Source organism: Macrotis lagotis, chromosome 1 (assembly GCF_037893015.1).
Source record: "Macrotis lagotis isolate mMagLag1 chromosome 1, bilby.v1.9.chrom.fasta, whole genome shotgun sequence".
Lineage (NCBI taxonomy): Eukaryota > Metazoa > Chordata > Mammalia > Peramelemorphia > Peramelidae > Macrotis > Macrotis lagotis.
In genome coordinates, this window is record NC_133658.1 from 154,794,763 (window position 1) to 154,818,304 (window position 23,542).

Below are 23,542 nucleotides of genomic sequence, written 5' to 3' on the forward strand. Positions count from 1 at the left end.
GGCACTAGCATTAAGGAGGATCAGGAAAGGTTGCTTATAGTAGAGAGTATTTATCTGGAACTTGGAGAAAGCCAGGAGGATGAGAAGAGAAGGAAAGGAATGCTAGGCCTGAGGGAGAGACAGAGAAAATGCCCAGACTTAGGGGAAATCGAGGGTTTAGAGTGAGGAACAACAGGATGAAAGACGGTAAAGCTGTGAGAAGACTGGAAAAGCAGGAAGGGATCAGATTCAAAGGACTTTTAAAAGCCTAGTAGAGGATTTTCATGTTTCATATTGGAGAAGTAAAGTTAGGAAGAGGGGAGGTCAGTATGTGTGCAGGTGATCCAGTTTGAGGGGTTTAATGATTGTTAGTGTGAAATAGCTTTCCATCCAAATAGCTAGTATTTCTATAATGCTTTAATGTTTTACATGCCATCACAATTGATACAACAAACCTGGGATTATGTTATCCTCAGTTTACAAATGAGGAAACCAAGGCACAGAATGGTTAAATGCCTTGCCCATATGGTAACACATCTAGAAAATGTTTGAGAATGAATTTGAACTCATTCTTCTTGATCCCAAATTCTATACTTGTACTTAGTCATCTAGTTTCCTCTCAAGAAAGTGTATATTTTTCTTTACTTGTAAAGATAGAATTCTTATGTGTATGTATATTGTGTTCAGATATGGAGACCTGTTTATCTTTATTTAGTCAGATCCAATTTTGATTATGTAGAATCATTTCTTTTAAGATTTCATTATTAATGTTTACTTTTATTTAATTTTAACAGGTATTTGCTTATGATCATTGTTTCTGGTCTATGGATGAAACTGTCAAAGAAAAATACGCAGGTAATAAGAGTCTTGAACTGTGTCTCTTATACTCAACAATCTATTATTTCTTGGATTTAAACTTCCCCGGATCATAGGCTCTTCCCACATTCTTAGTAAATGGCCTTTCAGTATTGCTATTTTCCCCTCTTCCCCTGGATTCATTACTGTTTGGCCTTTCTGATGTTAACAAGAAAATTGTAGATCTAAAGAATATTACTGGCAATATACTCAAAACCTTTCTCGTTTGACTGAATTGCCAGATTCCCCCTTCTTGGCATAATTTTTGAGAATCCATTCTGGAAGGAGCCTTTGAGAGTCAGACTTTGTCATGCCCATTATGAAGGATCAAATGAAAAAACAGTACTTTCCAGATTCTTCCTTGAGAACTATCAAAATTCATTCTTTTAATCTATCCTTTGTGTCTTTAAAAATTTTTAACATAGGAAGATGAAGCTATTAATCTCAGTGTGTGTGTGTGTGTGTGTGTGTGTGTGTGTGTGTGTGCAGTTTTTGCATAGTTCAGCTCTCTGTATGCAAATGTGCAAAGCCTGAATAGCAAGTAAGGTAAATAAGCTATTCTAATTCAAGATGGTACATTTAATAATAATGCTTATAACTAGCATTTAAACCCTCTACAAATATCTTGTTTTATCCACTCAACAATATTAGGAAGTAGGTGTTATTATGCCCATTTTACAGTTGAGGAAATTGAGGCAGGCAGAAGTTAAGTGATTTGCTTAGGATCATAGTCAGTATCTGAGGCTGGATTTGAACTTGAGCCTTCCTGACTTCGGTCTTAATATTCTGTTGCTCTGTATTACTACCTACCTGCTCTTGATTTTGTTCTCATGTATATGTTTGTTTTCATATAATCACTCTATTTTGATGACTTATAAACCTTAGTTGGAATATGTCTCTAGAAGAATAAACTTTCTTTAGAAAGAATTGGACGGGTAAGGGGGAAGGAGAAATAGGATTAATATTGTGTGGTTATCTGTGTGTGTGTGTGTGTGTGTGTGTGTGTGTGTGTGTGTGTGTGTGTAGTATGTATTCACATACATACTCATAAGGAAATGTAGAAGCTCAGGGGTATCCCTGGTGAAGAACATTTGGATAAATATCCTCTGAACAAAAGTGGAATTGATTTGATTTGTGCTCAGGATACTATGGACTCTTTAGATGGAAATAGAAAACAAGTGAGGAATTTAGGCAACACATCTTAGCTTGACACAGTGGTATGATGTCCTAGCAAACAGGGAACTTCAATTACCTAGATAGCTTTTGCAGCTCATTCTCCTTCTGTTGAAAAACAGAACATCTGTCATTTTCCTAATTTAACTTAAATGATGACTTCAACCTTCAAAACATAGAGGAACTGGTGAGGAAAAATGCTTGGATCACCTTGTGAGGAAATGATGGGTACCTTAGATCAATGAGGAAGAGACATCACTCCATCTTAAAATTTGTAATAGAGAAGAAATCTGGATATAAGTCTGACATGCTCATTGGAATGTAGGAAATGAATTTTAAAAGAAGAAAGATTATGGGAATCAGTAGTAGCATCTAGGCCAACCTGTAGAAGAATAACCAAGCAGGAAACCCAGATGAAAGGAATTTCCCAATTCTACCACTCTGAACCATCAGAGCTTTCCAGTGGCCATTAGGGGCTGAGTCCAACAGGTCAGAAACTAACAGAGTTCAGGCCTCAGGGATCACACCACTTTAGGAGAGTGGAAAGCTAATAAGACCTCAGCCTGTTCTTGGCATAATATAACATTTAAAACCTCAAGAAACATGACCAGCCCAGACTTTTCCTCCAAAAGTGTGGCAGAATCCATCCCTAACATCAAGTTCAAAGACAGGAAATGTGCTGGAAGAACAAGCAAGCAAAAAAAAAAGCAGCTCATCATAATGAGATATTATCATGGCAAGGACCCTCAAGACACATGCAGTAGAAGGGAATGACTAAAGCATCTACTAGTAATGCCTCAGAGAAACACTGGCCTCTGGATTCAGATGGCTCTGAGGAGAAAGTGAGACTGGTGACATTGCACAGCACCCTCACACTCAAATCCAGTTCATGTGTTTGTCATGGCAAACATGATGTCATGGTTTTCTTCAAGAACAAAGGACAAATGTCATCAGAGAAATATAGTATGTGTGCAGATTAGTCTATAACTCCTGGGATAACTGAAACAAGAGTATAGGGAAGGGAGAAAAAATTTAAATATCATTGGATTATGTGAACATCATGCCCCCCCCCCCAAAGAAACTTAGACATCTTACTTCAAAAAATCTTTAAACTGCCCAAATTTCTTTTTTTTAGAAAAATTTTATTTTGAGTTTTGTAATTTCCCCCCCATTCTTGCTTCCCTCCCCCCACCCCCACAGAAGGCAGTCTGTTAGTCTTTACAATTGTTTCCATGGTATACATTGATCTCAATTGAATATAAGGAGAGAGAAATCATATCCTCAAGGAAGAAAAATAAAGTATAAGACATAGCAAAATTACATAATAAGATAATGGATTTTTTTTTTTCTAAATTGAAGGTAATAGCCTTTAGTCTTTGTTCAAACTCCACAATTCTTTCTCTGGACCAAATTTCTTTTTTTTTAATTTAAATTTATTTTTATTAAAGATATTATTGGAGTTTTACATTTCCCCCCATCTTGCTTCCCTCCCCCCTCCCCCCCACAGAGAGCACTCTGTCAGTCTTTACTTTGTTTCCATGTTGTACCTTGATCCAAATTGGGTGTGATGAGAGAGAAATCATATCCTTAAAGAGAAGAGAAGTCTAAGAGGTAACAAGATCAGACAATAAGCTGTTTTTTTTTTCTAAATTAAAGGGAAGAGTCTTTGTACTTTGTTCAAATTCCACAGCTCCTTATCTGGATACAGATGGTACTCTCCTTTGCAGACAGCCCCAAATTGTTCCCAATTGTTGCCCTGATGGAATGAGCAAGTCCTTCAAGGTTGAACATCACTCCCATGTTGCTGTTACCGTGTATGGTGTTTTTCTGGTTCTGCTCATCTCACTCAGCATCAGTTCATGGAAATCCCTCCAGGTTTCCCTGAAATCCCATCCCTCCTGGTTTCTAATAGAACACTAGTGTTCCATGACATACATATACCACAGTTTGCTAAGCCATTCCCCAATTGAAGGACATTTACTGGATTTCCAATTCTTTGCCACCACAAACAGGGCTGCTATAAATATTTTTGTACAAGTAATGTTTTTACCCTTTTTCCTCATCTCTTCAGGGTATAGACCCAGTAGTGGTATTGCTGGGTCAAAGGGTATGCACATTTTTGTTGCCCTTTGGGCATAGTTCCAAATAGCTCTCCAGAAGTTGGACCAAATTTCTTAAAACCAGAGAGCAAAGTGGATTTTGAAAGAATTAACCAGTTACCTCCCAAAAAATGAAAACTCCTAGGAACATCATAACTGAAATTTTAATTTCTTAAGTCAAAGAAAAAATACTGCAAGCAACCAGACAGAAAGAATTCAAGAACTAAAGAGTCCCAGTTGGGATCATAGATGATTTATATAAACTATCCTTATAAATTAATGAGTAGATAATTTGGAACTTTAGAAGGCAAAGGATGAGGGCTCAACTAAGAATAACTTACCCATGGGGGGAACTACACTTTTTTTTTTTTGCAAGGCAAATGAAGTTAAGTGGCTTGCCCAAGGTCACACAACTAGGTAATTATTAAGTGTCTGAGACCGGATTTGAACCCAGGTACTCCTGACTCCAAGGCCGGTGCTTTATCCACTGCACCACCTAGCCCGTGCCCCGGAACTACACTTTCAATGAAATAGAGGACTTCTAAGCATTCCAGCTACAGAAAAACTTTGAAGTTCAAATATGAGAGTGAAGGAAAGTATATTAAGCACAAGTTCTCTTTTCCATTCTTTGCACAACATTTTCCTATGGAGACCAGAAGTAGAATCCTGCAAGGGATCATATCAGAATCTGCTGATAGGAAGCTATACCAAACTGAAATGAAATGCTGAAAATTTACTACAAGAGAGAGCTATACCCAGCAAGCATTACCAGTGCTTCAAGAATCAGACTTTGGGAGGATCTCATGAAGACAAACCCAGGAAACATTTGTGGTCCTACAGACCAAGTGACATGAATTTTCCCTCTGTACACTCACTCCAATTCCATGATCTTCCTTTTCATGTGATCCTCTCTATCTCTTCTTTGGCTCGGTGCTCTCAGGAGGGTCTGACCTCTTCTTGGTTTAAGTCGGCCTCAGATCAGACTCCCTTGCTGTTCCTGCAGACCTTTTCACAGTCCCTTCCACTGCTAGAGCCTTGATTACCTTTCATTTGCACTGTATATATTTTGTACAGACTTAGCTATTTGCATATTGTTTCCTCCTGTTGGAATGTGAGCTCCTTGAGGGAAGAGATTGTAGTTTTTCCTTTCTTTGTATCCTTAGCACTTAGCAAAGTCCTGGGCCCACAGTAAGCATTTAATAAAGACTACATGTCCACTCTTTCCCTTTGTAATATAATTTTAAAAGATTCTTGGTTTGTGGAAGGGCAGGGTGAGGAAAATATTTTATTGCTATTTCATTTCTGTGCTATTTCCATATATAACACACATGTGATGGAGAGTTATACCTCATAATTAAATATGGAGGAATGTATAGAAGTTGTTTAGAGACCAGTAGAAGTTCATGGAAGTCATCAAATAACTTAAACTTTTAAAAGATAAGTTCAGAAGATGTAGGTAAGAAATAGGGAAGAGGAATTAGCTAAGCTCTATCATTGAAGTTTTGAGTATGCTGAAGCTAAGAGCAATAAGAAGTGGCAGGTTTTTTTTTTTAAACTTATTGGAGAAAAGATCAAAGAGGAGAGAGACAGAGATAGAATGGTTCAAATCTTGCTTTGTTTCTATGAAAAACAACATCTGTGGGTTGTAAAGGAAAGAATAAAAATGAGTAATAGAAAGTTGCCATGCAAGAGAGTTAGGGAGATAATGGTATCTTATTACTGTTGAGTTCAAATCACCAGGCTCAGACTATATCCCAAGGTATTAAAAGAATTATCTGATGTGATTGCTATGACCTACAGTGATCTTTAAAAGACTGTGAAGAGGTAAAGTCTTACAATTGTATTTTAGAGTAATCAATTTCATGAGTTCAAGTTTGGGGGAAGGAAAGCTAATTTGATTTTATTCTGTCTTGAGAACTATGTATTCCGGAACTAGAAAGCTGTAATCTTGTTCTTGACTCTGGTCAGACTAAATCAGGAGAATTTTATTCACTTTTGGGGAAGGTGTTTTGGAAAGGGCATTAATAAATTAGAGAGCATTTAGATAAGACAATCAGGAATGAATGATTCTCTAGTTATGTTATATGGAAGTTGGAATGTTTAGCCTAGAGAAAGGAGACCTAGGGGCTTTATTTCACTTTCTCCCTCTCCTTTGATAGTTTGTCATTTGTGTCAAATCTTCTGACTGTGGGTGTCCCTCAGGGCTCTGTGCTCTTCTCCTCTATCTGTATTTTCTCACTTGGTGAGGGAGAAACTTTGGATGAGCTGAAGTTTTCTCTTCAGTTTTCATGAGTTCAATTATTTTCTCTAAGCAGGTGTTTCCCAGAACCATAGATTCAGCGCTTCTTTCTTCCCTGAAATTAGTCCTGTTTCACCAGCTGCCTAGGGTCTGTTTGCACTGCATGGCCTGGAGGCAGGTCCATAACAGAACTCATTAAGTTTCCCATACACAACTCATTTATTGTTTGAACTTTCCTCAACTGTCATGGGCATCATCTTTCTTCCACTCATCCAATTTTATAACCTCAATGTCCTCTGTGACATTTCACTCACTTCACATACTCATTACATTGCCAAATCTTGTGATTTTTACCTTGACAACATTTATTGTATTCTTCTCTCCACTCTCACAACCACCTTTGTCATCACTTCTCTCCTGGACTATTATTGCATAATCCCCCTAATTAGTCTCCCTACTGGAACTGTGGCACAGATGCTTAATTGATTTTCCTTAAGCTTATACCTGATCATATCACACCCATATTAAATGAACTCTTAATTGTTGCATATTTGCATCTGGAATAAAACATAAACTACTGTTTGTCATTTAAAGCCCTTCACATTCTGACCGGAACAAATTTTACAGACTGATTATACATTAATCTCCTTCCTGCACTTTGAATTCAGCCAAATGGGCCTTTTCTCCATGCATTACAGAAAACACTCTTATCTTTAACCAGTGGTTTTTGTTTTGGGGTTTTTTTTTGCACAGCAAGGGGGTTAAGCAATGTGTCTTTTCACTGGCCATCTCCTATACCTGGAATGTACTTGCTCCTTTTCATAGAATTCCTTCACTATTCTTTGAATGCCATTATCCACACAAACTTTTCTGGGCTACATTCCTATTAGTATCTGCCCTTCTTCTTTTTGCCAACTTGTATTTATTTTGCACTTATTCTTTTTACTTATGCACATATGTATGTAGGATCATAGTTGTAGAAAATCTTCCAGTCAAGCCCCCTCAATTCACAAATGAGGAAATTGGGTCCTAGAGAGACTGTGACCTCATGAGGATCACAGAGTGGTGGAGCCAGAATTCAAATCTAGATCCCCAGAATTCAGATCATGTACTTTTCCCACAATTTCTTTGATTGAGTGCATGTTCCTTGTGAGCATGAACTGTTATTGGTTTGATTTGATTTTTTTGAGTCTCTGTTTTTCCAGAACTGAGAAAGTGCTTGGCTTTTAATAAATGCTTGTGGAGTCATCTAGACTGGTGTGTTCAAGCATTTGAAGGACTGTTTTGTGCAAGTGTTATTAGACTTCTATGGAAGTTACAAAGTGGTCAAGTGTTCGAGCTCTCTGAAATGGAGTGGGTTTCCTCAAGAAGTACTAGGTTCTTTGGAGAGAGGAGATTTAAGGTGTTCCTTCATTATGTTCTCCTGTCTGACTGTACCTCCTCATTTTCCATTGATCTTCATCTGTTGCACTCACTAATCATGCAAAGGCTAAATTATTATTTCTGTAAAGGGAATTCTTGTTCGAGGACAGCTTCTGAGGTCTTCCAACTCTGAGTTTCTGTGATTCTGATATTTTTTCCTTAGTGTGTTATGGAGCAAAATTTGCAAGTTGTTTTCTTGGCAGTGTTGATGAATTTGCACTCATTAGTTAAGTTTTGCTCATTCATTCCTCATGTGGCCAGTAGCATAAACCCACAAGACGGCTTCTTAGGGAGGGGGACTTAAATAAGATTTTTGTGCTAAATGTAATCTTTGAGCATACATGGATTATTTGAAGTCCTTCTAGTCATAAATTTGGAGCCACAAATTTAATTTTTAATTTTAATTTTTCAACATAGCCTATTTCTTTTTTTAAATGTGAGCATATAATGTACATTAATAATACAAAGGCATGATTAAACATTTCAAGAACATATTTCAGTGAAAAAGCCCAGCCAGAGTTATTTCTAGTCTTTAACTTCTTCTGTCTTCTTAGTTCTGAAATCACAGCATTACCCTTCAGTTCTGCCAGGGTAGCAAAGTCTTTTTTTTCCCTTTGCAATTTATAGGCTTATTTTCCCAATTACTTCTAAAGATAGATTTTAGTATTCTTTTTTGTAAGATTTTGAGTTTCAGATTTTTCTCCCTCACTCTCTCCCCCATGACAGTAAGAAGTCTGATATAGGTAAAAATATATAATCATGTTAAACATATTTCCACATTAGTCATATTGTGAAAGAATCAAACCAAAAGGGAAAACCACAAGAAAATTTTTTAAAAAGTGAAAATGGTTTACTCCTATTTTCCTTCAGACTTTATAATTCTTTCTCTGATGTGGATAGTATTTTTCATCCAGAATCTTTTGGAATTTTCTTAGAGTACTGTATTGCTAAGAATTCAGTCTGTCATAGTAGATAATCACACAGTTTTGCTGTTGCTGTCTGTGTACAATGTTCTCCTGCTTCTACTCTCTTCACTCAGCATCATTTTTTTAGTTTGGTTTTTTTTTTTGCAAGGCAATGGGGTTAAGTGGCTTGCCCAAGGCCACACAGCTAGGTAATTATTAAGTGTCAGAGGCTGGATTTGAACTCAGGTACTCCTGACTCCAGGGCCAGTGCTCTATGTACTGCGCCACCTAGCCGCTCCAGCATCATTTCTTTATAGAACATTACATTCATATATTGCAACTTGTTCAGACATTCTTCAATTGATGAGCATCCCTGTTTGACCTTGGAGAGCAGTAGTGATACATGTATAGATAGAGATCTCTCTCCTCCCTCCCTCTGTCCTTCTCTCTCTCTCTCTCTCTCTCTCGCTCTGTCTGCATACACACACAGCCAATTATCTAATCAAATTAGAAAAATTTTTCTTAGCTATGTAGTTGAGTTTATACACACCTTTCAGCATTTTCTGTTTGGCTATTAGAAATCTGTTTCTATTGGATTCTCTTACAGTACATGAGAATGGAGTAGAAATATATGAGAGATGATAGATAACTCATTTGCATCAATTGGAAAAGTTGCAGCTAAAAAACTTCCCCTTTTAAACTTACATAGTTTTTCTGTATGCATGATTTTAAAGGTATAATACACAGGTATAATTACTTAACTGTTCTGAAGTTGTTCACCTTTTGAAAGCATCAGGGAACTCTACATATACATAGACATAGACATATATATTCATTCATTCATTCATTTGTTTATTCCCATGTCATGTTCTAATTAATGTTGGAATTATAACCTTAAGTTTCCTAAAATATGCCTTCAACATTGTTATCATAGAATTCTGTTTTTCCTTCAGGATGTAATCCATGTTCCATCTAGAATATGACATCTTTCCTTATTCTTCTCTGCCTACACCCATCAATTTCTAGTACTCTGCCTCCTAAACTACTTTCCCTTTAAGTACTTTGTATTGCTTTGTATTTCTTTATATTCATTCTGGTTATAATTTTGCTTGTCTCCTCTTTTAAAATGTAAGCTTCTTGAAAGTAGAAATTGTTTCAAGAATTGACCAAGTAAGTGAATGGTATGGTCAAATTATACTTAAGGAGCCTTTTGTAGTATGGATTGAAGCAGGGAGGGATTTGAGGTGGAGAGACCTTAGGGGCCTGTTGCAATAATCCAGGCAACAGGCAACAAACCACTTTAAAAGAAACAAGCAAAGTGGGGTGCAGAAGGGGACAGTATGCACTGGAGCCAGTTTAGTGTCAAGATGCCTGGAAGTGACTTGTATTCTGATTCTGGGCAAGATAAGCTAAGCATAATTTAGCATCCCAGGGATAGATCTAGGCTTCTGGTCCTAATGTTGTTTCTCTTTCATTCATTTTCCTTCAGGGGTCAGTTAGAAAAAATTGGAGTCTATACCCCTATTTTTTTTTAGGTTTTTTTTTTTGCAAGGCAAATGGGGTTAAGTGGCTTGCCCAAGGCCACACAGCTAGGTAATTATTAAGTGTCTGAGACCAGATTTGAACCCAGGTACTCCTGACTCCAAGGCTGATGCTTTATCCATTGCGCCACCTAGCCGCCCCTCTATACCCCTATTAAAAGTATATTTTGAAACTAAAAATCTGTTCTGAGAATAGAAATTAACTTTGCCTTCTGTGGACTTTTCTGCTTGTTCAGATGTATGTGTGACTTTGGTTTCTGATTTTATTAGGTCAAGATGCTGTTTTTCAGTGCCTTGGAGAAAATATCCTTCAGAATGCCTTTGATGGCTATAATGCGTGTATCTTTGCCTATGGACAAACTGGTAAGGCTACATTACAAAACACTTAATGAGCAAACAGGGGAAGAGGAAATAAAAGTATGTTTGTTTGCTGAGAGAGAAAATTAGGCAGTGTTTTTCTTTAGAGAGATACAACAAAAGAAATGTTGTTTTCTTTTTTGGCCCATATGTCATTTAATTATAAGATAAGGTGAGAAAATTTATTTTCCACATGAAAGCACAGACACTATAACTTCTCTTGCCACCCTAGTGTAACCTATAGTTCATCATATGATTTTATGTCCTAATGTGGCATAGCCAGTTATTATGATCACAACTGATTTAATTAAAAAAACACCAAGTAGCTGAATAAAGTTTGTGGCAAACAGGAAATTATGTTTGGTTTCAAGTGAATTAATGATTGTTATAATATGATAAATTTTGTATTTCATTCTTTATTCTTCATGATCTTTAACTGTTGTTGGGCATTTGGGTGGGTGGGGGGGTAGGGTATATAATTTGTTCTATGACCTATGGGAGAAAAATTTCTGCTATTATACTTTGTAAAGAGTATTTTTTTTCTAATTACTTGTAAAGATTTCACCATTCATCTTTTATGAGATTTTGAGTTCCACATTTTTTCTCCCTTCTTCCATTTAAGAATTTGTCCCAAAAGGATATGTGCAATCATGTAAACATATTTCCAGCAGTAGTCATATTGTGTTAGGAGAAATAGAACAAAAAGGGAAAGTCACAAGAAACAACAACTAAAAAGTGAAAATAGTATGCTTTGATCTGCATTCAGACTCCATAGCTTTCTTTATCTGGATGTGGTTAGTACTTTCCATCATTAGTCTTTTGGAAAGGTCTTGGATCATTTAATCCTGTATTGTAGAAGTTGGTAAGTACTGTGTAATCCTGACTATGGCTCCTTGATATTTGAGTTGTTTCATGTCTTCTCTTTCCTGAACTGATAGTTCTGAAATTTGATTTCAATATTCCTTGGAATTCTCTTTTAGGAGGGCATTGGTAGATTCTTTCAATGACTATTTTACCCTTTGGTTCTATGATGTTAGGGCAGTTTTACTTGAAAATTTCTTGGCTTTCAGGTAGTCCAATAGTTCTTAAATTATCTCTTCGGGATCTATTTTCCAGGTTAGTTGTCTGTACAATGAGGTATTTTACATTTTCTGTTTTTTTCATTTTGATTTTGTTTGACTGATTCTTGATATCTCATAGTGTCATTAACTTCCACTTGCTCTACTCTAATTTAAGGGATTATTTTCTTCAGTAAACTTTTGTATCTCCCTTTCCATTTGACCAATGCTACTTTTTTTAAAGAAAGACTTTATTTATTTTGTGTTTTACAGTTTTTCCCCCTAATCTAGCTTCCCTCTCCCACCTCCCACCCCCCACAGAAGGCAGTTTGTCAGTCTCCATGTTTGTTAGTTTCCATGACCAATTCTACTTTTTTTTTTTTTTTTTGCAAGGCAAATGGGGTTAATTAAGTGGCTTGCCCAAGGCCACACAGCTAGGTAATTATTAAGTGTCTGAGACCGGTTTTGAACCCAGGTACTCCTGACTCCAAGGCCAGTGCTTTATCCACTGTGCCACCTAGCCACCCCCAATTCTACTTTTAAAGGAGTTATTTTCCTGAGTGCATTTTTTTCCAATTTGGGTAATTATTCTGTTTTTTAAGGAGTTATTTTTTTTTTTAGGTTTTTGCAAGGCAGATGGGGTTAAGTGGCTTGCCCAAGGCCACACAGCTAGGTAATTATTAAGTGTCTGAGACTGGATTTGAACCCAGGTACTCCTGACTCCAAGGCCAGTGCTTTATCCACTACACCACCTAGCCGCACCTGGAGTTATTTTCTTAAATCATTTTTGTGCTTCTTTTTCTAAGCTGTTGACTTTTTTTCATAATCCTCTTATACATCTCTCATTTCTTTTCCTCATGTTTCTTCTTCCTCTCTTGATTTTTTTATTTTTAAAAATATTTTTTATTTTATTTTTTCCAATTACATAATAAACATAATTTTTTCATAAAATTAAAAATTTTTAAATCATTTATTTTTAAAAATATTTTAACAGTTTATTTGTTTTCCAATTATATGCAATAGTAATATGTACCCATCATTTTTTGCAGGACTCTGAATTCTACAATGCTCCCCCCCCCCCCCCCCCCCGCCCCACAGAAGGCTGTCTGATAGTTTCTACATTGTTTCCATGCCATACATTGATGCGAATTGAATGTGTTATAAGAGTAACCATACCCCACCCCCCAAGAAGATGAGAAACCTCAAGGATAGAGAAAGAAAAAAAAATTGTACTTAAGTCTGTGTTCATATTTCAATGACTCTGTCTCTGGGGTGAGCTGCTTTCTTTATCATAAGTCCACCAGAGAAGTTACTTCAATATTTTTCCCTCAGTTGTTATTACTAGTTGTACCTCCACTCTATTCCTCCCCACTCTCATTTATTCTATTCTCTCTCTCTCTCCTTTCATTCTGGCCCTGTCCAAAAGTGTGTCGAATTTGAGTACCCTCTCCCTCGATCTTCCCTCTGTTCTATCACCTATTCACCCCTTCCCTCCCCCCCATTCCTCCTTTTCTTGTCTCTTCTTATTTTTCTCTAGGGTAAGATAGATTTCCTCATCCTATTAAGTGTGTATGTTATTTCTTCTTTGAGTCATTTCTGATGAAAATGAAGGCTCATTCATTTCCCCCTTGCCTTTTCACTTTCCACTACATTGAGAAAAGTTTTTTCTTGACTCTCATGTGAAATTTCTTACCTTCTTCATTTCATTTTCCTTCCTCCCAGTGCTTTCCTTTATCACTCGTTGACTCCATCTTTTTACTATATTATACCATTATATTCTGCTCCCTCCTGTGTCTTGTCTATATATGCTCTTTCTAACAGCTTTTATAAATGAGAAAGTTCATATGAGTTATCAATATTTTCTTCCCATGCAGGAATACAAACAGTTCAATATCATTAAGTTCCTCATAGTTAGTCCCTCTCTTCCAACTCCCTCTATGGTTCACTGGAGTCCTATACTTGGAGATCAAACTTTCTGTGCAGCCCTGGTTGTTTCAGTAGTAAAGTTTGAAAGTCCCCGTTTCATTGAAAGTCCATCTTTTCCCCTGAAAGAAGATGTTCAGTTTTGCTGGGTAGTTCTCAGTTATAAACCAAGATCTTTTGCCTTCCGGAATATCATATTCCAATCCCTATATGCCCTTAATGTAGATGCAGCCAGATTCTGTGTAATCCTAACTATGGAGCCTCAGTAGTTGAATTGTTTGTATCTGGCAGCTTTTAGAATTTTCTCTTTGATTTATTTGGGAGTTTGGGAATTTGGCTATAATATTCCCGGAAGTTTTTCTTTTGGTATCCCTTTCAGGAGGTGACTGGTGAATTCTCTTGATTTCTGTTTTACCCTCTGCTTCTAGGATCTCAGGGCAGTTTTGCTGTATTATTTCTTGAAAAATGAAGTCTAGACTCTTCTCCTGGTCGTGGCTTTCAAATAGCCCAATAATTTTTAAATTATTTCTTCTGGATCTGTTTTCGAGGTTGGTTGTTTTTCCAATGAGATATTTCACATTTTCTTCTATTTTTTTGGCTTTTTTGGAGAGTTTTATTTCTTCCTGCTTTCTTGCAAAGTCATCAGCTTCCTTTAGTTCCATTCTGCATTTGAAGGAGTTATTTTCTTTTTTTTTTTTTTTTAAGGTTTTTGGGAGGCAAATGGAGTTAAGTGGTTTGCCTAAGGCCACACAGCTAGGTAATTATTAAGTGTCTGAGGCCAGATTTGAACTCAGGCACTCCTGACCCCAGGGGCAGGGGTGGTGCTCTACCAACTGCACCAACTAGCCACCCCCCCCTTTTTTTTTTTTTTTGCAAAGGAGTTATTTTCTTAAGAGAGCTTTTTAAATCTCTTTTTCCAGCTGGCCAGTTCTGCTTTTTAAGGCATTCTTCTTCTTCTCATTTGCCTTTTGTTTTGCTTTTTCCATTTGGCCTAAACTGGTTTTTAACCTATTATTTTCTTCAGTATTTTTTTGTATTTTTTTTCACCAAGCTGTTGATTTGGTTTTCATGATTTTTATGCATCACTCTCATGTCTCCTCCCAATTTTTCCTCCATCTCCCTTAATTGCTTTTCAAAGTCTTTTTTTGAGCTCATTCATAGTCTGAGCCCATTTTCTATTTCTCTTGGAGGTTTTGGATATGGAAGCTTTGATTTTGTCATCATCTGAATATGTGTTTTGATCTTTCTTGGGACTAAAGTAATTCTCTATGGTCAGAGTCATCTTTTTTCTGTTATTTACTTATTTCTTCAGCCAGAGTCACCATTTCCAAGGCTTTTTGGGGGAGGGACACCCCACTGGGACCTTTATTCCTCTAAGGTCTTATGCTCTCTTACCTATGCTTTGATAGGTAAATGACCACAGCACTACCTTCTGGCCTGGGACTATAAGGAGGGATCCTGCTATCTTAGTATAGAAGCCTAAACTGCAACCTGAAGCTGAGTGTAGGCAAACAGTAGAGTCCTACCCCAGGAGAGCAGAGAAATCTCTGTAGACTTTCTTGGACCCCCTTACCATCTCTGGGTGTGCAGGCTGCTTTCTCTGGATGTTCCCAGCCGGTGCTCCTCACTCCACACTTATTCTGGAGTAGCAGAGTTCTCTCCCCACCCCTTCAGGCTGTTGCTGGTGATCTCTGGGCTGTGCTGTGCTGCACTGCAGCCATGCTGAAACACACCTTTCCCTCGGACTGGGAAAATGTATCAGTCTTTCTGTGGGTTCTGCCCCTCTAAATTTTGACCAGAGTCATCATTTATTTGTTATTTTTGAGTTTGGAAGGAAGGAGTTTCTGGGAAATGCTGCCTTCTCGCTGCCATCTAGGTTCCATCCCCTAAACATAATTTTCAACAATGATTTTGGTAAGATTTTGAGTTCCATAATTTTTCTACCTCCTTCCCTTCCCTCCCCTCCCCATGACAGTGAGTAATTTGACATGTTATATATGTGCAGTCATGTTATATTGTAAAAGAAGAATCATAACAAAAGGGGAAAAAATCCATGAGAAATTAAAAAAAACAAAACCAATTTTAAAAAGTGAAAATATACACTGTGGTCTATATTCAGATTCCATAATTATTTTTTTTTAAAGGCAAATGGGTTTAAGTGGCTTGCCCAAGGCCACAGCTAGGTAATTATTAAGTGTCTGAGACCGGATTTGAACCCAGGTACTCCTGACTCCAGGGCTGGTGCTTTATCTACTGTGCCACCTAGCCACCCCAGATTCCATAGTTCTTTCTCTGAATGTGAATGGCATTTTCCATCACAAGTTTTCAAATTGTCTTGTTTCATTGGACTGCTGAGAGGAGCTAAGTCTATTGTAGCTGATCATCATACAATCTTGCTGTTAGTAAAAGATATGATTTTATCTGGGACCTGATAGAATACAGGGAAGCCAAAATGCTAAGATCATTAGGGAGAGTATTCCAAGCTTTCAGAGTATTTCAGTATTTCAAGGAATTTCTGAGTCTACAAGATATCTTATGGGGGGAATAGCATAGAACTAGTACCACTGGATCCTAGAATGTTTGGAGTATGGGGAGACAGGTGTAAGAAAAGTAGAAAGGGATCAAATTATTCAGAACTTTGAGTACTAGAAGATTTTGTATTTGATCACTAAGGTCACAATTGAGTTTTACTAAATTGGGGGGGGAGCTAGTAATCAAATTTGAGTATTTGTTTACCCAAACCCTGTGCTTAATGCTGAAGATACAAAAAGTGAGTGAGACAAAGCTCTCAAAAACTAACATTGTCTTGGGAATTCAACACGTATAGGTTTCAGTTAATAAAAAAAGTGAAAAAAATACCAGTAGTTCTTTGGATGCAGAAAAAAACCCATGATGATAATGCATCTTCCTTAGTTTTATTTCTATGGAAACCATGTGCACTGAACTATTTGACAGTGGGACAATGGCATGGAATTGGGTGATAAGGACTTTTCTGGGTCTGCAATTGAGAACACAGTCCCTCTCTTGATTTTTAAAAATCCTTTTTTGAGCTTTTCCAAGTTGACTTTTGGGGCTTGAGACCAATTCATATTCTCCATTGAATCTTCATATGCAAGCATTTGGACATTATTGTTCTCTTTTGAATTTGCGTTTGCATCTTCCCTGTTGCCATAGTAGCTTTTCATGGTCAGGGCTCTTTAAAGGACAAGGGCATTTTCCCAAGCTTCTTGCCCTTGGGTCACTGACTTCGTGCTTCAGGTACTCCAGCCTAGGTGCTTCTGTTGTACCCTGAGTTCTGGTGCTGGCAGCTGACTTGCTGTGCCTCTGACCTGCCAAGCTGGCACCACGGAGCTTCAGCTGCTGATCTATGCGTGGTTGAAAACTTTATGGCTTGCCAGGACATTGCTTGTACTGGGCTCTGCTCCCCTTGTACCCAAGTGAGACAAGCCTGAAGTCCTTCCAAATTATCTTTCACTGGTTAATGGTTTTCCCTCTGACTTTTTGTGGATTTTGTTGCCCCAGAATTCTTTTAGAGGCTTTATTTACTATTGTTTCCTAGGAAAATTGGGTAGAACCCAGGCAACTTCCTATATTCTCTTCCTCCATCCTGGCTCTTCTCACTGCTATTTTATTTTGGATGGAATCAACAATACATCACCCTTATCGAATCTACATATTATTTTCGGTTTGTGTAATACTCTTGACTTTTTCAAGGGTTGTCCTCCAATTTGACTGCTTGCTCTTCATTTACTTGAAGTGATATTTGGTTATCTTTTTATGTGAATTTTATTAGAGAAAATGGATTTCTCATTAAGAATTCTCTTTTTTCTTAGGCTTGATATTGAAGCTTGTGATTAATAATTAATAACCATTACCTCTGTCAGCATGGATTCTTAAGACCTTATATCATATTTTTGAGTTTATTGGAAATATTTATAATGGTAGAGAGTGTATGAACTTGTGCCTGTTCCTGAAGAATCTACTTTGACTGTGTATTCTCTTTTTTTAGGGTCTGGAAAATCTTACACAATGATGGGCACTGCCGACCAGCCTGGATTAATTCCAAGACTTTGCAGTGGTCTCTTTGAAAGAACTCAGAAAGAAGAGAATGAAGAACAGAGTTTTAAAGTTGAAGTATCCTATATGGAGATCTATAATGAGAAAGTTAGAGATCTCTTGGACCCCAAAGGGTACAGAAATTTTAATCAAATAATATTCAGTCACTCCTTTTTTTTTTTTTTTTTTTTGTAGATTTTTGCAAGGCAATGGGTTTAAATGGCTTGCCCAAGGCCACACAGCTAGGTAATTATTAAGTGGCTAAGGTCAGATTTGAACTCAGGTACTCCTGACTCCAGGACCTGTACTCTATCTGCTGCTACACCTAGCTGCCCTCTCCTATTTTCTTAATTGACTTGGCACAAATGACACTAACTAAAAATTCACATGAAAATTCAAAGGGAAAAAGGCACTAAATGCTTTTGCAGGGTCAGAAGAGGGAGAGATGAGTCAGATGGTCTCAAAAAACTTCAGGGTGAAGTCATTTAAATTTGACCCTAAAGGAGGAGCAAATGTGCAAAACTAGAAGTGTATTGTGAAAAGCAACAATATAAATAGTGGTACCAAGCAGGGATCGTGAGTACGCCATGTGTTAATTGTATTGTTTGAATGATGTGAGGGTGGGTATTGGAATGGCAGGCTTTTAATAATTTATAAAAGAACCTGAATTTTACCTGCTAGTTAGGGGGCAGCTAGTGAATGCCTTTTATTATGGTCTGGCATAATCAAAGCTGCAGTTCCTAGTGATCCGAGGTTTCTTTCCATACTTCAGTCTTGGTGAGTGGAGCCCTTAGATATATAAGACTGTGTGAACCAGGAGAGAAGTTTGGGACCCTGAATAGTGGTGATGAGTAACAAGTGTATATTTAAACCTCTATTCTCATTTTTATTTCTCACTGTTAATCTTAACTTTTATTTCAGAGTCTAATATAAAATATGATAATGATTTAGTTAAATTGATACTTGAGCAACTAATACATTAAAATAACTACCATCTTTATGAATCTTGTAGTTAAAAGTAGAAGTTATAGAAAGTCAGGATTGCCAGTGAGAATCAGACAAAATTAGCTGAAGTCTGCAAGATAATGATAGTGACTGTTGTTTATGTATTACTGTAAAGTTTTTAAAATGCTTTATTTGTATATTTTATTTCATTTTCACCTTACCACAACCCCCTGAGGAAGCTAAGTTTAAGTTACGTGATTAGTACATGGTTTTTCATTGCTTGTCAGAGGCAGAATTTGAATTCCCTTGTTTTGCAGTATTTATTCATAGATGCCTGAATTCATGTGCTTGATCTTGAGATTATATTGCTTTAACAATTGAGTAGAAGATGGACTGGAGGAGGGAGAGATTTTTGTCAGGGAGATCATTTAGCAGACCATGTTTGTATGAAGTAGGAGGCAACCAGTAGTTAAGGAGAGAATGAAGATATGTCAAAATGGAAACACAGACTACTTGGCTGAAGATCTTATGATGAAATACAGCTTCTAACTACTTCTTACATTTTTTTCTTCCCTTTCTGCTGTTGACTTCACACACTCTCTATTTTTTCCTTGCCTATTTTATATCTCGGCATCTTCTGAACCTTTATGCCAGAATTAATGACTTCACTTAGTATCATTGTGTTTAAAATCAATTCTGTAGTCCAAATTTTACCTTTTAGCCCTCTTATCCTAGATATTACAATTGAATAAGAAATTTCCACTTTTTTTCTTTAAAAAATACTTTACTTAACGATAGGACAGAATCATAATAATATTACAGACACTAAATATATAAGAAAAGTTAAAAAATAATTAAGTATCTCACAGTCACAATCTCCATATAATCCACATATAAACCTTTTTCACAGGGCACTGTCAGTATCTATGGTAGAAAAGGACCATATGTGGTCTGGCAAAAAAAAAAAAGCACATGAGGAAGAAAACCCATGTTCTTGGGATAACTCAGAATTCTGGACTGAATTTTTTTGATATCATTCATGGCCCGTCTACCATGAGATACTGTTTATTGTTTGTCTTTTGTTCTTTAACATTCTTCATCTGGGTAAATAAATCTTACTTCTTTTTTCTCCTTTACTGTAACAGTATCATTTAAAAGTTCATTGAACTTGCCATCATCCTTAAAAGGGCTTTAAAAAGTGTCTCTTTTATCTCTGAATAGCAGTTCTCTCAGCCAGACAACTTCAGAGCTCATCAAATTCTCAGTTCAGCCAGGTAGGTCCTTACCTAGGTACTCTGTTGTCCAGTCTGAGTAGAGCTCAGGTAGATCCTTAAAGAAGACAGACAAACCTAGACAACTTAGCAGACTTCACATCAACCTCTTCACTAGTCTACTCACTCTTTTTTTTAAAATTCTGAACTTGAACAACCCCACCCCCTCCTCCCCAAATGTGTTTCCATGACATACCAGAACACAAAATATTATTCTTTAAGAAACCATAACTTTCCTTTGAATAGCACTTGGGTGGTTTAAAATACACGATAAATTCTACACACTACTTTAAAACTGCTGCTGGTATGTGCTCTTACTTCTCCTTTCTTTTATGAAAATTTAACCCAGTATGTTGGTTGCTCTCTTTTGTCATTCTTCTTCTTCTTCTTCTTCTTCTTCTTCTTCTTCTTCTTTTTCTTGTTGCTAATCACGCCCCTCACAATGTTTCATTGTAGGTTGTCAGGAGTCATAACTAGTCATTGCATTGATTAGATTTTCTAAGACTTTTAAAAAAATTTATTCATTTATGTTACATTTTAAATTCTGGACTTTAAATTCTCTCTCCCTCCCTACCCTGTACTATTGAAGTCCACCATTTGACATATATATTATATGTTCATAGACACACAAACATGTAAAATCATACTATGCATGCTTCTCTTTATCAGTTTTTTCTCTGAAGGTCTATAACATTTTCTTTCATTGGTCCTTTATAGTTGATTTAAATATTTATTATTCTCTAATTTAGTCAAGCACAGTTGTAGAATTTCTAAGTCTTTCAAAGTTGTTTTTCTTCATAGTATTGTTGTTTTTGTATAAATTATTGTCTTGGTATTTTTTAGAATCCAGTAATATCCCATAATATTTATGTGTCATTATTTGTTCAACTATTTTCTATTTGTGTAATTGCACCATTTCCTGTATTACTTATGTATCTTACCTTTTAATAGTTTAGAAATTGTGTTAGGATGGAGTCCATGTCTTAATGAAACTTTTATTTCCCTAATGCCCCACAGAATTGCCCCAGAATGTTATTCCATTCTGGACATAAACCCAACCTTATTTATCTCTTTTCCACCATGAACCCTTCAATGCTAGTGAGTTAGTCTAGTCACTGTCCTTTCAATGTTCATGTCTCGCTGTGTGCCTGTCCCACTTATTCAATTTATCTTTAATCTCTTCCCATTCTCTTATGACCTCTTTGAAAGCATTCCATTATCACCATGCTTGGTGATCTCTTGGAGAGAGAAAGATCCTGATTTCAGGACCTTTGCTTTGAAATATGGAAGTTAAGAAGGAGTAGGATACAAGGAGTTCTATAAGTTTAACATCTCTACAACTACTGACATATGTATATTGCCATGTGTTATAATTTATTTCTTATATGTTTGTGTGTATACATGCATAGGAATATATAGTTACATATATAGAACTGTGTATGTATATATGTGTGTGTGTATATTATATAAATACACACATATATATATATTTCTATCTATTTTTTTTTAAGAAAGCTTCAAGGATTAGAAGTAAAGTGACTTACTTATGGTCTTAAATCTTTTAGAAGTTAAAGCCAGGGTTCAAACTCATGGCTTCTGCTTACAAATTCATGCAATTTCCATTTTGCTATTCTACTTAACAGATTAAAGATGTTTTAGGAATTAGAGTGAAGTGTAAATATTGTTTACTCCATATTCATTTTTCTCTAGCTTGATATATATGGAATATATATCAAATATATGTATTATATCTATTATATGTATTATGAAATTTTCTTGGGAAATCCTCTTATGGTGACTGATATCTAGAAAAAAGGTGCTAAAAGGCTAAAATTTAGACTACAGAACTGATCTCAAACACAGTGATACTAAGTGAAAACAAGTCACCAAGTGTTTATTTATTCATTCATTCATTATTTTCCCATAATCTTGGGCAAGTTACTTCATCTCTCTGAAACTCATTTCCTTATTTTAAAACTGAGAATATGGGAATAAGTATTTTGTGGAAATACTTAATTTAAATTAGAAGAATAGTCTAAGAAAAATGTTGAGCTAGTGAGATTGAATAATTCTCAAGATATCCACCACCTGTGACAGCAATGAAACCTTTTGAATTTAAAATGAATGTTTATTGAACCTCTCTATGACAGCATACATTGTGCTCATAGACTATTTGGGCTTATTGATTTTGCATTTTTACCATTCTTTTGTAGTGGTAAAGTCATCCCACAGTTTTCCAATGGAGTGATTTGTTATCTTATAACAATATATCTCTCTCTATCAGTCAGACTTCTCTTTTGGGTTTCTAGTAAGCATAACTAGTTTTTATCAGTTTGAATATTTGTTGATTTGAGAATCCTTTTTTTTTATTAACCTTTTTGCACCTTTCTTTTTGAGATTAGGCTACTAGAATTATTTGTTTTTAAATGAATTATTATTTTTGCTTTCTTCTGAACAGAAACCGTCAAACTTTAAAAGTCAGAGAACACAATGTGCTTGGTCCTTATGTGGATGGGCTTTCTAAGCTGGCTGTCACGAGTTACAAGGTAAAGACTATGTGAAATATTCTAATTTATCATTTGTCATTTTTTGTTGTTTCAGCTTTTCCTATATCTGATTGTAACTTCTATAAGGATGAGGCTTCATTAGGAAGCAAAACCTATGTATATTGCAATATAACTAATAAAAAGCTTTCTTCCCCCACATGAATTGGCTTTCCTTTTTATTATCTTTATCTGTAAATTAGCTTTCTATGGTGAGTGCGTTTTTAGTTTTTGTGCTCATCTTTGTTGTTTTAGCTCTGCTCCTGGGGTATATGGGGTATAGATCCAAGTTTTTTAGGCTAGGGCTGGGGTCTGATCCCTGGTTTGTTGTTGGACAAGATGTTGCCTATGCAGTCCAGGCCTTGCCTTTGAAGAGGTTTATTTCCTCCTTTATGTTCAGGTCCTGTCTTTTGCCCAGGTGTTTCCACTGACTTTGAGGTTGGGACCCTCACTGACTTGCTGGCTTGCCATCTGTCTGCTGGAACCTATGCTACTGTCAAGCTGTCAGGACCTGGACTGCTCTGTGGCTCAAAGCTTCCCACTGGCTTTCCCCTCTCCAGTCTTGCTTGGCCTTACTTCCCCCCTTCCCCCCCCCCCCAAAGAGACTTTCACTGAAGATCCTCCATGATGTCTACTGTTGAAAACTTCTTTGGATCTTCCCTTTTCCTGGTGGAATCTGTAGCTTGAATGTCTCTGTAGAGGGTCCATTTAACATGATGTAGGGAAATGCTCCTGGAGCAATGTGAGCTGCACACATCATCTTGGCTCCTCCCTATAAGTCTATAATATCATTCTCTGAGTCCTCCCCTGTCTGATACAATGTATGTGAAAGTATTCTAGAAACCGAAGTAAAGCAGCACATTGTCAAGTCATCAAGATTTTATTTTTTTATTCATTCGTTCATTATTTTCCCATAACCTTGGACAATTTATTTCATCTCTGAGACTTATTTCCTTATTTTAAAACTAAGGGAATAGGAATAACTAAATTTAAAGGTTCCAGAAATTTTTTTTAAATGGTATTATTTTTATAGCACAACCTACTTGAGAACTCCTAAACAATTTTGAGTCTTGTCTCAGACATTTAGTTAGTTATATATTACTCTGGGCAAGTCCCTTAAACTTTTGCAGCTTCGGTTTTCTCAGCTGTGAATTAAAAATAGGATGATAATGGCAC

General features: G+C 36.6%; 1 protein-coding gene across 3 annotated transcripts in view; it reads left to right on the forward strand.

The window, feature by feature from the left end:
• KIF13B (kinesin family member 13B) overlaps window positions 1-23,542 on the forward strand; it is a 257,145-nt gene that overhangs the window by 78,404 nt on the left and 155,199 nt on the right. For all 3 annotated transcript variants that reach the window (XM_074209185.1, XM_074209184.1, XM_074209186.1), the window contains exons 4-7: window positions 774-834; window positions 10,484-10,576; window positions 17,561-17,741; window positions 22,282-22,369. In XM_074209185.1, the coding sequence (XP_074065286.1) occupies window positions 774-834; window positions 10,484-10,576; window positions 17,561-17,741; window positions 22,282-22,369 (423 nt within the window). The remainder of the gene's footprint in view (window positions 1-773; window positions 835-10,483; window positions 10,577-17,560; window positions 17,742-22,281; window positions 22,370-23,542) is intronic.